The sequence below is a fragment of the Varanus komodoensis genome, unplaced genomic scaffold (assembly GCF_004798865.1).
Source record: "Varanus komodoensis strain SLA01 unplaced genomic scaffold, ASM479886v1 scaffold15, whole genome shotgun sequence".
Lineage (NCBI taxonomy): Eukaryota > Metazoa > Chordata > Lepidosauria > Squamata > Varanidae > Varanus > Varanus komodoensis.
The window spans coordinates 18651673-18666869 of record NW_025335440.1 but is presented as its reverse complement, the minus strand read 5'-3'; the positions used below and the strand labels follow the sequence as shown (position 1 = coordinate 18666869).

At 41.6% G+C, this 15197-nt stretch overlaps 1 protein-coding gene across 5 annotated transcripts in view; it reads right to left on the bottom strand.

The window, feature by feature from the left end:
* PARD3 (par-3 family cell polarity regulator) overlaps nucleotides 1-15197 on the bottom strand; it is a 592893-nt gene that overhangs the window by 212921 nt on the left and 364775 nt on the right. For all 5 annotated transcript variants that reach the window (XM_044425071.1, XM_044425073.1, XM_044425074.1 and 2 more), the window contains 2 exons: nucleotides 10708-10896; nucleotides 9298-9468 (listed from right to left, as the gene is read on the bottom strand). In XM_044425071.1, the coding sequence (XP_044281006.1) occupies nucleotides 9298-9468; nucleotides 10708-10896 (360 nt within the window). The remainder of the gene's footprint in view (nucleotides 1-9297; nucleotides 9469-10707; nucleotides 10897-15197) is intronic.

Sequence of the window (15197 nt, the reverse complement as noted above, 5' to 3'; positions counted from 1 at the left end):
TGAAGCCCCATCGGTGAGGGTGTTCAAGGATAGGCAGGACATGCACATGGTACGCATGTCATGAGTAGGTCCGGCTGGAGCTGGGGATCGGACTAGATCGCCCTGGAGACCCCTTCTGACTTACTCTGTTTCTGTGAGCAAAGGGCCAGAGCGTCCTTGGACCACCATTTTTAACGGATGAGGTGTGGGCTTCAGGATTGCATGTCTGACATACTCCTGCTACTCTAGTAGCCAAACTCATGGTTAAAGTTTAAATCATGGCTGGCACTGGACAGGACCCTCCATTAAACAGGGCTTTGCTTCACTCATAATCTAGTTAACTTGGCCAAGTTTGCAGCCAGACTTACTAAAGGTTAACTACTGTACATGTTGTGGCACTACTTTCATGAGTCCTTTACACCAGCAACATTCCATAAAATTAAAGCAACACAAAAGGTAAGTTCCTTGTAGATTTTATGAAAACAAGAAAAGCATGTGACATGCATGTGAATATGCAGAAAGCTCCTTACTAGTCTAAGACAAACCAAGGATGGAATGATGTCATCCACAAATCTATACATTATAATGAATTTCTTCTTCAAAACAGGCATTTATTGTAAAACCTAACATGACAATTTGCTCTCTGCTTCTGATTAATTTATACTACTTAGGAGACAAAGCAAACTATACCTTAACTTGACTTTGGACCTGGCCTCAAATGCCAACGTTTCAATAACCTGAATGGACTATCAAAATAATCTAAGTGGGGCTGTTAGGGGCACCCTGGAAATGTCTTAACAGTGGTTTACAAGTGGGCTAAATGTGACCAGTTTAAATTTCTACAATAGTACAGCTACATCTTTTCCCGACTGCCAAATTTGGAAGCACATCTGGGGGCACTGGGGAATTTAGTTCAATTTAAAAAGTCTAAGTATTTATTTTATTTTAGTATTATATTTTTTCACTGCCCATCAGCTCAGAGGCTTCCTGAGTATGGACTTAAGGAGCAGCTGCTTCCTTGTAATACAAAGTATGTGGGATCTTGGATAAATGGCATTTATGAGAACAAGTTCTACAAACTGATCCAAAGGACTAACATTACATTGCATTTAGGAGATTCCACAGTACCAGAATGATGGTCACAAGACGGAATTTGTAAAACTTGAAGTAAGTGGGTGAAGCACAACCAGAGACACTGTAGAAGTATGATTTCTGTTCAAAGCTAGCATCTTTTTTAATATAAATGAGATATTTAATGAAGTTCTGAACTGTAGCCTTATCTTTCCCAGTTTGATCAGCACTGGGGAGATTTACTGCATTGAAGGGTCAACACAATTACAATTGGAGGCACGTCAGGCTGCAGGAGAATAATAAACTTGCCGTGCAAGTGAATTAGACTCAATAAGGTTTAAACTACGAAATGAGGATTTGTTTTATTCAGTTTTTTTCTGCCCTAAATTGCAGATTACAACTGACAGCTCTACTGAAGAATAAATTAAACAATATTCAAAGCTTCTGATGTAAAGGAATCAAAGCCAAATTTAAGAATAAAAACTCTCTTTTAAAAATGCTATTAAAAGAGAGAAAGAGGAAGACTCTATTCCAGGATGGAAGATGCATGCCAAGTGTATTCACAGAGATGAACTCTGCTTTGTTTTAACTTTCTTCAAACCAAGGGCGGAAATTAGCCTAAATAACTAATTTAGTCATGACTTATTTTCCCAGGGAGATAGGACTGTACATTGAAGGTTATATAGCAAGTCTGGGCCTTTATTGAGCCATATAATGTAGCCATTACCAGGGGACCCGGTGGGAACACACACAATGCATATCTAGAAATTGCTATCAAGCTCTGAATAGAAGATGTGGAAGGGAGACATACAGAAAGTGGATCCTAGAGAGAGGCATAAGCATTCGCCCCAGGTAAACTGGTAAGCCTTGGTGAACAGAGAGAATAAACAAAGGCACCATTGTTTAGAGGGTTGCTCTTTGAAAAGAGTACTGGAATGTCTTACCACTTTCATGGGAAAAAGCTTTATTCAGTGTCTAATTAGCATATCAAAAGACAGATTTAAATCAAGACATCAACAGTCAGCCACACAAATATTTAACTGAAGCCATAATGCCTTTTATAAACTAACAAAACTGAAAAGTTTTGGAATAAAGCTAAAGGGAAGCCTGCACAGAAGTCTTTTAAAAACATTTTGGTTGGTACTTTTGTCAGTGCAGTTTGCATAAAGTAAACGTGTCAAGCTGAGGGCAAGTTCTGTGGACAGGAAGAAATGGACAGGAATGCGGGTGGAACTAATCCAGGACCACTCTATCCCTGTATCAGCTTTGGCAACTTTATTAGTGAGCGCAATGTGGTCAGACATTCCCTTGTAGGTGGAATATGAGAGCCATTATACACTATGAGAGGGATGTTGCCAGTGTAAACAGCAACCTATCTAAGAAGTCACTGAGTTGGTTCACATGATGAGACAATGGTTGGTTCTTGCATTATAACTGGTTTGAGTCTACTTTACCAATCAACAGTTCCAGGTTTTGACATCACAAAGAACAAGTCAGGGACAGAGTATCCCTGAGTTGCACAGTGAACCAGAAGTGGGTGAACGGGAGTCGGTATGCTAGGTTCCACACATCGTGAAAACCACACATGGTGAAAAAATGGTGAGCTGTTTTATTGTACAAACTCGGTAAGAGGGTAGCCAGATGATGACCCCCCCCACCTCTCTCTCACACACAACGGGTTACTTTGCATGATACCACAGCATATTCATCAGTTAATTTACCTGTGAGTAGCTGTGGTGTATGCCTGGTTACCTTTAAGACTATGCAAGCCCAATTCAGAATTTGTCATGGCTTGCCATGTTGTCAAAATCCAATGGCAGATGTTATTTGAGGGTTAAACAACCCTCATATAACCCTAAAGCAAACCATGGGTTACATAAGGGTTATTTAACCATCAAATAATTCCCACTTCCAAGGTTCTGAATACACCATAAGCCACAATTCCCAAGCTGCATATTCATTACGGCAGAGAGAATGTACCACAGTGCCCTGAGGGTCAGTCTTCCTCCCACTTGCTCTTATTATCAGAATAGCTATTATCAGTATTTCTGAGATATTGTCAGGCACAAAGAAATTTCAGAACAATAGTGCTAAGTGGACTATACTATACTGATGTAGGGATTTTTCTATCCCACTCTTCCCATTGCCATGTGTACCTTTATTTTATAGCATTTTGAAAAAGCATATAGTCTAGTCAACATTTTATTTCATAGCATTTCTAAATTGTGTACAGTGCTTTTAAGCACATGCTCCTTCCTTATCTCATCCATCACTTATTTGCTTGAAGTCATCCATGACTCTACAATTACGGAGAAAGGAATTTAGGCCTAGTAAATGTTAAGAGGATACGACTGTCTCCTATTTTCTTCAAAATGATGTCAGCTACCAAGAAATACAACTTGTTCATAGGGCCCCTTGTCTGAAGCCGCAATGTTTTTGCACAAATCAGACAATAGTGGGTATGCAGTCCACATTATGGGATTTCTTTATGCAGGCAATGCCATCTTTTAAGCAAGGAACAGAACTTTGCAGCACGGTCCTTTATCATCCAGATAAGAAGCAGCTGCTCAATAAATACTGGGTACTTGATAAATACAACCTGCTCCTACTAGCGCTGCTCTGGTCCTTATCTGAACAAATTATATACGGATAGTTAAATGGTCATTGGCACTTCAACAACATCATTGCCAAATGATATAAAGGACTGGGAACTGTGGATCTGGAAAAGCAGTGCCCAAGTAGTAAATGGTCAAATTAAGTTTCCCCATTAACAGTGCTTTAATTATCTTATGCCAAAACAATTGGAATGAAGATTAGAAACACTGACAAGCAGCTAACCTGATGGATTTTTAAAGAACAAACCTGGCTGTACCAAGTTCATCTGAAAGTTCTCCTCTCTTCTCCAGCTTCCACCTACATACGGTCAATCAATTTACCCAAAATATAATGATCAGCAACCCAGTGCTTTTCCATTCAATCATGGAACCATGCATACCCCTTCTCAAGAAATTAGGATCATAGGTATGCACAAACAACAAAACCTGTAACAGGAGCCAATGTGCGGCAATGGCGAAGAGTGCTGGACTGGCACTCAGGTTCTCATCCCCAACTCAGCCATGAAGTCCACTGGGTGACGTTGGGTCAGTCACTGCCACTCACTGCCTAACCTACCTCACAAGGTTCTTTTTGTGAGGATAATGTGGCAAGGAGGAGAACCTTGTAAGCTGCCTTGAATTCCATGCCAAAGGAAAGAAGGCAGGAAAGAAATGCAATACATTGGTGGTGGGATCCTACACATGCTTATTCTGATGTTACTGGTGCCAAGTTTACTGGAACTTACATTCAGTTCATTTTGAATAGGACTGCAGCAAAAACTGGATACATCGAGCCCACTCATACCCACCAGGGTGCTCTGCCACAAGCATTCAGCAAGCACAGTACTGGACACTTAAAACTGAGTTTTGTGCTCTTGGAGTTGCTGAATTTGGCACAGGTATGGCAGATCAAAGCAACCACCCTTGGATGTAACTACTGTAATCAAATAATCATCAAAAGTGTTCCTGGGCCAACCGAAGCAGAACCTAGTCTCTCAACAGCCACTGCAATCTAAAGTATGATGCTAGGACAAGCCATCATACTGAACTACTCTGCCACTGATTACTTTAAAAATATGGTTTTTTTTTTTAATCTTGTAACTTAGGAGTGTATCAAATACATACAAAAAACTCTGTATGGTCTAACTTGCTTAAAGTCATATTTATCATCTTTTTTATTACAAGGCAGCACACAAAAATCCAATTTAAATCCCAGAATGCATTAGTCTGAAGCAGTATCATTATTCTAAAAGCCAGACCAGAAAAGGAGTAGCCTCTGGGTTCAAAGTAGAAAGGGGAATTTTCAGCCTATTATCAGCTACAATGATTTCTCCAATCAAAATTCTCCCTCCAGCAACACCTCTATAGACATCCCGCATGATTCAAATCAAGATTTACAAAGTTATAAATCTTTGGAATCAGATGCGGAAAACAATTATGAGGGTGAACAGGTTGAACATAACCTTTTGCACTCTGTTAGAACTGTGGTACCCTGATAAAATTCACAGGCGATATCGCTTTCTGGCACTAACCCGAACCTGTGACATCTTGAGCAGCAAAGGTAATGATTTCTGCAACAGAGGCCTGTGGGATTTTTGCAACCACATCTAAGAGCAAGACTATATTTTAATTTTCTCAGGCAGATGGCTTGGAGAAGGGACAGCCACTGACCTAATTTGCATGACATGAGAACCCACCATGGGCAGCCAGCTAAGTGAGTTGTTATATTGTCTGCACCTGGAGTGCTTTCCATGAGGTGGTTTGTTTTTGGAGAACAGACAACCCCCAGTCACAGTATGGTCATTTTTGCCCATCACAAGTTGCTGTGTTTTTCAAAGCAAAGAGACTGATTTTACTGAAGGTTGCAGCAATCGGCCACAGCAGCAAAATGCTCATGTTACTTTCTTTTCACACTCTCAAAGAAACCGCCTCTCCAGTTTGCTGAAATGTCACTTTGGAAGGAGCAGCACTTAAAAAAAAATCTGTGCCTCCAAAATGTACAATTGTGGTTGCAGTATTTTAAAATGTTTTTGTTGTCAGTCTTGTGCCAGTATGCTCTTAGAGCTATCTAATATGTAAAACCCTACACCATTGAAATGGCAGTCCTTCACTCTTTCAACACGTCCCTGAATCTCAAACTACCCCAGAGAAGGGAGAACTAAGCCTGACTTTCTGTGACTCTTTTTGGAGCAGTTACTGGGGAAGTCACTGCAGTTTCCTGAAAAATAAAAATAAATTCTATAAACCTACAGCGGAACAATTGATGCATGTACACAAAATTCGCCTCCATTATTTCCAAGTTCTTAAATTTGTGAACATTTATCCACAGGTACCCCCAGCCCTTAAATTCAAAAGCATTTCTGTGGGGTTTTTAGAACTGTTATGGAGTCACAGTTGTGAAAATTTCAAGAACGGTGAGGTTGAGCATGGCCTGCAAAGCATACCAGCCACTCACCCTCGCTGGGCTCAGCTGTCACAACAACCCACACCCAGCGAGGGTAGTTTTTCTAATTGTGATCAGTTTGTGTGGGGATTAGTTTTGCTCCAGGATCATGTGTGCATGCTCTCTAAATACATGCACAGAGGGGCATTCCCACCCTTGAAAAGTCCATATAATCTAGGCCAGTGGTGGCGAACCTATGGCATGCATGCCACAGTAGGCACGCAGAACCCTCTCTGCGGGCACGTGAGCCAAGTCGCGCCAGCATCACTCCAGCAGCCGAGCATCGAATAACAGCGCACATAGAGACCATGGGCATGCTCGGAAAGGAGTCGTGGAGCCAGGAGATGGCTGATCAGTGCGCTGCCAAGGATTGCTTCGACTGGCTGTGAGGTTTTTTTAAATTTAAACTGAAACTTCAGTTTTCAGGTTTCATTGTAGTGTTGGCACTTCACGATAAACAGGTGGGTTTTGGGTTGCAGTTTGGGCACTCTGTCACTAAATGGTTCACCATCACTGGGTTAGGGTTACAAAACTGAGGGGTCCTGGTATGATTTTGATGCTTGGAATGAGTATAGAATGGGCTGAAATGATGAGCTGGGCAGAAAAAGCTACTCAAGAAAGGCTTTTCCAGAATTGTCCTATTCTCAATTGTATTTTACCCCTCTATACGGGTCAGGGGAGTGCACCAGGGTAGGGTTAGGGTTAGAAAAATGAGGTGTCCTGACACAGTTTTGATGGTTGGAATGTGTTTGGAATGGGCAGAAACGATGAGCTGTGCAGAAAAAGCTACTCAAGGAAGGCTTTTTCAAAACCCTCCTATTTTCAATGGAACTTTAGTTCTATATTAGGGTTAGGGCTGTGCACCAGGATAGGGTTAGGGTTAGGCGCTCCTAGACGCTGCCAAGGATATCTATATGTGTGTGTTTGTGTATTTGGTTTGACTGGCTGTGAGGTTTTTTTTTCTATAATAAAACCTCAGTTTCCAGGTTTTATTGCAGTGTTGGCGCTTTGCGATAAATAAGTGGGGTTTGGGTTGCAGTTTGGGCACTCGGTCTCTAAAAGGTTCGCCATCATTTATTTAGGCTATTTTCCTCTCACCAGGAATCTTAAGGCGGGTTACATGGACCGCCTGCTCTCCATTTGTGTTCTTCACAACAACCCTGTGACATACGTGAGGGTGAGAGTCAATGAGTGGCCAAAAGTCACCCAGTAAACGAAATGGCCAAATGGAGGCGAGAATCAAGATTCCCAAGCTTCAGTTGAAAACTCTAATGACAATACCATAGTTTCTCTCTCCCTCTCTGTATATTTGGATATATTAGACTGAAACAGAGAGATTCAGCAAGTCAGAAGTGGCCTCCTGGGCCATCTAGTCTGACTCCCGGCTTCAGGTGGCTCCACTCATGACATGCCTGCCATGTGCATATCGCTATAGATATAAAAACAGATATTTTTAACAGGAGAGCCAGTGTGGTGCAGTGGTTAAGAGCGTGGGACTGGGACTCAGACGATCTGGGTTCTAGTCCCCGCTCAGCCATGGAGCCAACTGGGTGACTTTGGGGCAGTCACAGACTCTCAGCTCAACCTACCTCACAGGGCTGTTGTTGTGGGGATAAGATGGAGGAGGAGAATGATGTAAGCTGCCTTGAGCCCTTTGTAGGAAAAAGGCAGGATATAAATCGAAAAATAAATAAATAAGTAAATATTAATATCAATATGCAAACTGAATGAGGAATCCTTACAAGTAGATTAATGCCAACACTGCATTTGCCAATTTAGCCTATATATCACAGAATGATTTGCAGGTTTCTGAAACAGGACACATATCTACACTTACCCTTGAGAAAAAGTGTGCCTATGGGGGGAAGGGACATCCATCTCCCTATATATACTCTGATTTCACCATGCTGTGCTTATTAAAATGGAAAGATTTGATAGTGGCATACAAATCGTTTCAGTGTACAATGTTGCCCTGCCATATCAGGAGAGTGCTTTATGACTATTGCATGAATGCAGGTAGAACAGCTTTGTTTTATTTTTAAAGATATCTTCTAACCAGCATATTTTATTTGCATCTGTTAAATATTTCCTGAAGAATGCAATTACATTATATTGTGAATTACATTTAGAAATCATTTCTATTTTTGCAAGAATCTGACAGGTTTATTTTTCATCAGTGTTTGGAGATGGGAGTTTTTGGCATGCAAAGAAAAGTGAGACAAATACAGAAAAAAGCTTCCTCAGTGAAGTAATTCAAGCCTTTAGAAGTAAGATTTGAGCACATTTTTCCCATGGCATGGATCAAATTGATTCCCCAAGTCCTTGAATCTACCACATTTATTACCTGTATTTTCAGTGAGAGACTGTTTCTATTTGGAAGGAGAGAAACAGCAGACAAACCTAAAACCTAAGAAAGGATAATAAGCAGGATCTGTGAGAAGACCACACACTTTCTGCATCAGAACCACATCAGCAGCTACAAGCATCACTTTCATGACACAGCACATACACAGAGTCAGGTCCAGATTTAGCTGTACTTAAAGTTGACTGACGGAAATAATGGCATTTAAGTCAAGACTAAATTAAGTCCTACTGATTTCACTGAGTCTATGCTGAGAGGACTAAGTCTGGATTGAGATGAATCTCAAGTTTTTAAAAGGTATTGGGGGAGTAGGCTCCTTCACTGCTGGTTTAATGAAATCTACAAGCCCACCCCTGACTCCATTGATGTTAATGAAATGATACCCCCAGAGCCTTCCAAAACAGTAGCTGGGGACGCATCCCTTTCCTCCTTCCAGTATCCTGTAATTCAAGCATTAGTGACCCTCTGAAATATCATGTCTTCACACACATTCTTGAATTCATCACCAGTATTTAGACCATTGCATTTGTCAACACCATCCACTTCAGAGGTCTAATAGTGGCATGAGCTGGGATGGGAGAGAGGAATCCAGCTAAATCAAACCTTTTCATTAATTACATTTGGGGGTTAAAAATAAAGAAAGGATTGTGAAACTTTTAAAACAGATTCAGTACTATCAATGCACCAACTACTTACAGATGAGGGAGGCAGGGAGAATGAGAGTGAGAGCGAAGCAGCTAATAATTATGATACTCCTAAGGTTGGGAAAATGTACTACTTCGACACTATAATTTTGCCTGTGAAGTGAAAGCTTCCCAGAACTAAAGGAGAAGGCATGCTGACAGTACCTCACTGCATTTGCTTATTCGCCTTGCCACAATGAGCTGGATCATTCCACGTTTGTTTCCCTCCGTGGACATGGACCTGCGCAGGGTTTCCATGGCATCTTGGTTGGTCTTGCCTAGTAACGATTCCCCATTTACTGCTATTAGTTGATCATTCACTCGGAGTCTTCCATCCTGGCAAGGGAAAGCATTGGCAATAGTTAAGAATAAAGGATGTTTGGGCATCTTTTGTCAGGGGAGATTTTTTTTAATCCCCAAGGGCTCATGGTTAAGTGAGCACAAATATAATGGCTTTTGAAGAAATCATTTGTAGATGTATCTTTTCAAGTCATTTACATATTTGAACTTCATGTCATTACCATAATCTGTTAATGTAAACAGCATCGTAAGAAATGCATAGTGACAGTTGATCTCGTTTCCTTCTTGAATCTTTGGATGAAATCCCTGAACCAAACCAGTTAAAAGTTTGGGATCTTTTCCTTCATGCTTGCAGTGGTTAGCAATGGAGCTCCTACATGTGTCTAAAATGCAAAATTTGCAAGGAGTCCCTGGTCACTTGGAGCCGCTCTACCCAAGAGTGTTCCCCTTAGTCTGAAATGGTCTTTTTTTAACTGGATGTCTTCTATGGTTTGGAAACATGGAACAAAGACACACACAGATATTTCATTCTGCTTTGCAAAGCCCTGCAGTGTAGGATACTGTGCTTACTTGACTTCCATGCATCCTGCAGTCTTCCTCATAGCATAACCTTCCTTTCTTGACTATAAATAAGGTCAGCTGTGAAACTAGTTCTGGTTGTGGCCACTCTGTGGCTCAGGCAGGTCACACTGCTATCTAAACATCTCCCAGAATACCACATCTAAGACTGTAAGTATTTCTTCTCTGGGAGCCAGGGAAGAACTAGAGATCTTGCTAAGGGACAGGGTTGGTAGGCTGCTTGCTTCATCAGAGATGGCAGACCTGCATGCTTCAGTTGATGAAGAGCTTGGGCAGGCAAAATTTTGCATTAATCCTGTGAGCAGCTGGTTGCTGCCATGTGTGTGGAATACTGGAACTTTGGTCTGATCCAGCATAGCACTTCTGTGTTTCTGAAAGGCACACTGAGCACATCATCGTTCTGCTGGATATTTTAGGGGTTCTGAGAATGGACACCTTTATATTTTATACATAAAATAGAGAATTGCTTCATTTGTGTCCTGCTTACTAATTGTTAGTCAATATGGAGAACTGCATATGATTCACTAGCACCACCACCAACATCATAAAATAAGAGCATTGCAAAGAAACTTTTCAAAGGGAAAACAGAAAGGCAAGGAAGATTCACTACAGAAAATCAATACAGGATTGCCTAATAGACACTGGTGATAAAAATTTATCAGAGACTTTGAGAATGTAGACACGTTTTCCACTTGCCTTAGAAGCTGCTCCACCATTAATAATGGACTTGACAAAGATGCCTAGGTCTGCATGGTTCTCTTTTGACCGGTTACCTTTCACACTAACACCAAGCCCAGCTGATCCCGAATCATTAAGGGGAACTTCAAAAGTGAGGAATTCCCTGGTGCCATCAGGCGTAAGGACAAGATCTTCTTCTTCTGCTTTCTGTCAGGAAAAGATTAATCCATGGCCTTATTTTAAAATCAGTTTTTGTTTGTCATTATGCTCTAGTTATAACTATTACACTTTTTCTGTGTGTTTTAAGAAAACCATACTGGAAGTACAATATGAAAATAATTTCTATGGGTATTCCATAGAAATCTGTGATAACAGCATGTCTGGAACTGCCTACAAATAATATTAGAACCAGATATTGTGAATTTGCATGTGTGTATATGGGGGAGGGGGAGGGGGAGGGGAAATCGAAAGGGGGGAATATATACATATCTAAGTGTAGCACTTTCTGAATTAATGCAAACTTCAACCACTCAGTTTCCAAATAGGAAACTATTACTGGGAGCTTTAAAATCAACATGCTTTATGTTAGACGTTCATTTGTCTATTCAAATTATGGTACTTCAATATTTATGTATTCTGAGAAATAAGAACAATACAAACAATGGATAAATGGATAAACACCCATTAGTATTTCCTTTATAGTCAGGATTATTCATTGTGTTCAAAGAAACAATATGTAAAACATTTCAGGTAAAGGTTGTAAGGCTCCTTGCTTTTGGGTGCCAAAACACTCATTGGGGCACATCTGTGCACATCTGCCCACCTTTTGTTCCCCTCAATACACTGCCTAAACTCCAAGTAAATAGAAATGAATATACCTAACATGCAAACTGAACAGACATATTCCCAATGGACTCTGGTGGTTGTTGGGAATTCACTCCCCTAACCAAGGAGGGAGACAAGAGGGCAGAACCAGCCATGACAGTGTTAACTGCAGCTAGTGGGAGGAGAAAGAGTACAGCAACATTGGCGGCACCTGTCCTGCTAGATGCACTTTGTCTGCCAAAAGCAAATCCCTTCAGAAGACAGAAAAGATGGCTTAAGAAACGTAACAGTATGAAGGGTGCACTTGCACCACTGAGCCCATCCCACGTAGAGCAGAAGGAGTGGCAGGGGGGTCACTTCCTTGATGCCCTCTTGTGCTGCATTTTTGCTGCATGGCCACCTAGCTGGAGCACTTTGGAAGGGAAGGAAAAGGGACTAAGGAGAATACAGGATACTTCACACCTTGGACTCAAGCATTCTTCTCCCCTCCTCCCATAGTGTTTCCCTTTTCTCTGCCTGGGGCTCCAGTTCCCAGCCTCAGAGAGGCAGCCACCTTGTTGCATGGTTCCAAGGAGAGGAAGGGAACAGACTGCAAATTCCCAGTTCTGAGGCTGGAATGCTGTTCCAAAGTATCCTATGGCCCTCCAGACAATGTCCAGGAGGCCACAGGATCCCTCCTCAAGAGCATAACTGGAGAACTCATCCCTCCTCCTAAAAATATACTTCCATAAGATTTCTAAATTTATTCATCATGTTGGCTGTGCCTTATTATACTGCATTAATTTTTATCTGTCATCTAGTTCCTAAAAGCGTGACTCTGTCAGTGCACTTCCTGAGTCAAGAAGCGCAAGTTACCAGAATCTCTAGTGAGCAGTATGCATGCTGGCAAGCAGTGATTTTCCAATGGGAGGCACTTCCTGAGGCAACTCTCTATGGGCAAATTAACAATAATCAAAGCCTGTCTAGAACATCAGTGCTTTCTACACCCACTCTGACTTCTGTCGAGAAATTATTACATCTTCAGTCCTTCTCTGAAAACTGGATATATTTGTAGTACATAACAGAATGTTTTTTATTTAGATTTCAATAGCTCAGATTGGTTTTCAATATCTCCATATCTCAATTTACCTTTGGCATAGTACACATTGACTTCCCTAAAGCTATACAATCACCTACACTGCTGAGCAAAAATATGAACCTGTCATCTCTCCCCCCGCCCCCCCCCGTGTGTGTGGTGGGGAGGGGAGCACCAAACCCGAAGTTTTACATTTCATTAGAGGCGGGACTCACCCTTAAATTGAACTTTGCATTACAAAAACAACATTTAATTTTCATCATACTTGTTTATGTGCCTGTATTTCTCCTGCCTTCTCTTTCCTTGTAAAAACAAGAGGAGGAAAGATCAACCTGGAATTGTTGTCTAACTGTTGGGTACCCCCTCCTGTTTTGTGATCCCTACAGGCAAACATGGGAAGCTGGTAGTAAGATCAAGGTGAGGAAGACCTTGGGCAACTAAGCAGTTTCCTCTGCAGTTCAATTTGTTCTTCACTGATACTGGCAAGCACATAGAGTTCTTTGGTGGAAGGTACTCAGTATGGTTTATTAGTAGCATCCTTTTTATTCAACTTCACCAAACTACCATGCAGGTACTCTTAAGTATCCAGAGTGATACTTTGACAACTTTCTAAGAAACATGTGAAGAATACCATGATCTGAAGTTCTGAAGAAAAGTTAATGTATTCTGAATCCAGAAGCTAAGCAGACTTTCCTAAATAATAGGAATGCAGCTCAGTTACTAGTAACATCACCTTGATTTAAATGAAGTATTTATACTTAAGTCATTTTCTACCATAAGAAGGGCATTTATACCACAATCAGAGGTCAAAGAAGCCTTTGAGATACCCAACAGAACATTTTGTATGACTGACTCAACCATGGTTGCAGGCTGTAAGTCCACCTCCTCCATGAAAACACTCTCCAACCTTCCCACGTCGGGGACTGTACAGTATTAATAGCTATTTCAATTCAAACACTGAGCACAGGATCCACATCAACTTAACCATCAACTTAATCAAGGTTAACCATGGGTCAGTGCCATGCAGTGCCAGCATCAAGGGTATGGTAGGCACCTTATGAGGACCCAGCACCCAGTAGGGATCCACTGGCAAGAGCTTGTCCAGCGTTGCAACCTGGATGTTCACTTGCTTCTGTTCACTCTGGCCCTGCTCGCTCTGGTGCCGAGCAGGAGGAGCAACAGAGGCCAGTTCCCACTGGCTTTCTGCCTTTCAAGAAAGCAAGAGGTAAGAATGAGGAGAAAAAGGATGAGGAGCAACGGCAACTGGTGGCAGTGGTGATGAGACAGTACATTTAGTGAGGGAGACATGCCTGTTTGAGTCTCTCTTACCCAGTGGCTCTAAAAAAACCCATGAAAGGCCCTGACTGTTGGTACAAATGTAATGCTGCATCATGGTTAATGCTACGAAGAGAACAAGGAAAAGGAATACATAGGCATGCTTCCAATCTCTTAACCATGGATAGGAAACAGAGAAAACTGCATGCATACATGCCTAGGAATGACAAGCTGGGCAACTACAGTGGCCCAAAGAGGGTTAGATTTTGTTTTTCTTTTTAATACAATATTATTCTGAAAACTTAAAAAAGGTAATCCAATACTTTATTATTAGAAATTTCAAATATGGAGGGTGTCATCAAAAGTGGCTTCCTGCAACCCTCTTACCCACCTCACAAAAGCCATAGATGGCTGATTTTGGCTCCCTGTGTCTCTTGCCTCTGCTTTCAAGGAGCAGCAGCTCAGGTGCTGCTGGGACTTTCACTCCTCCCCTCCCTGCCCCATGGAACACCCCAAATATACATGAGCCTTGAAATCATATCCAGAACTTGCACTGTAAAAAGAACCTGCTCTGACTGTGAGAGCAGAGGAAGAGCGTTCCATGTTCCACGTCCCAATTCTGACCTCAGATCTCATTTCTGGGACCCTGGCCTACCCTATGGCTGTCTAGACAGGGCGCTTAGTATTTCTAATTATAAAAGGAAAATCACAGGCAACAGTGGAAGTGACGCTAATGTCACATTGCAGCCATCTTCACCAGCCTAGAGTTCTCCAGATGTTCTCCTAAAACTCCCAGGATTCCTGACCACTGACCCTGCTGGCTGGAGTTAAATGGAATGAAGTGCAAAATATGTGCAGGGAACCAAGCTGGGTAAGTTTGCATTACAGTAATAAAGTACAGGGAACTTTGGCTATTGGGTGCTATAGAAATGAAACTGATGAAGATGAATTCTGGGGACAAAACTCATTTGCAGAGCAAAGAGGTTATAACTGTAAAGTTTCCAGTTCAGTCCTTCATAACTCCAGCCTGAAAAATATCTCAGGAGGCGGAGCTGGGAAAGACTTTTGCTTTAGACCCCAGAGAAGTCCTGCCACTGAACAGGCAACACTGGTCTAGACTCCAGACAGATGATCTATAAGGTAGTTGTTTCTTAAAGATCCGAACAATGTGCTCAATAGGTATACACAACTGTCAGCATTTTCCTCTAAGCACTCTAAAGAACTGGGGCTGAATCACATAAAATGGGGAGAGGGGGAGAGGAGAGAGATGCTTATTTTTTAAAGGATGAAAAACTGACGTGGTTAAGCCCTGTTCCCCAATATTTAAGGTACC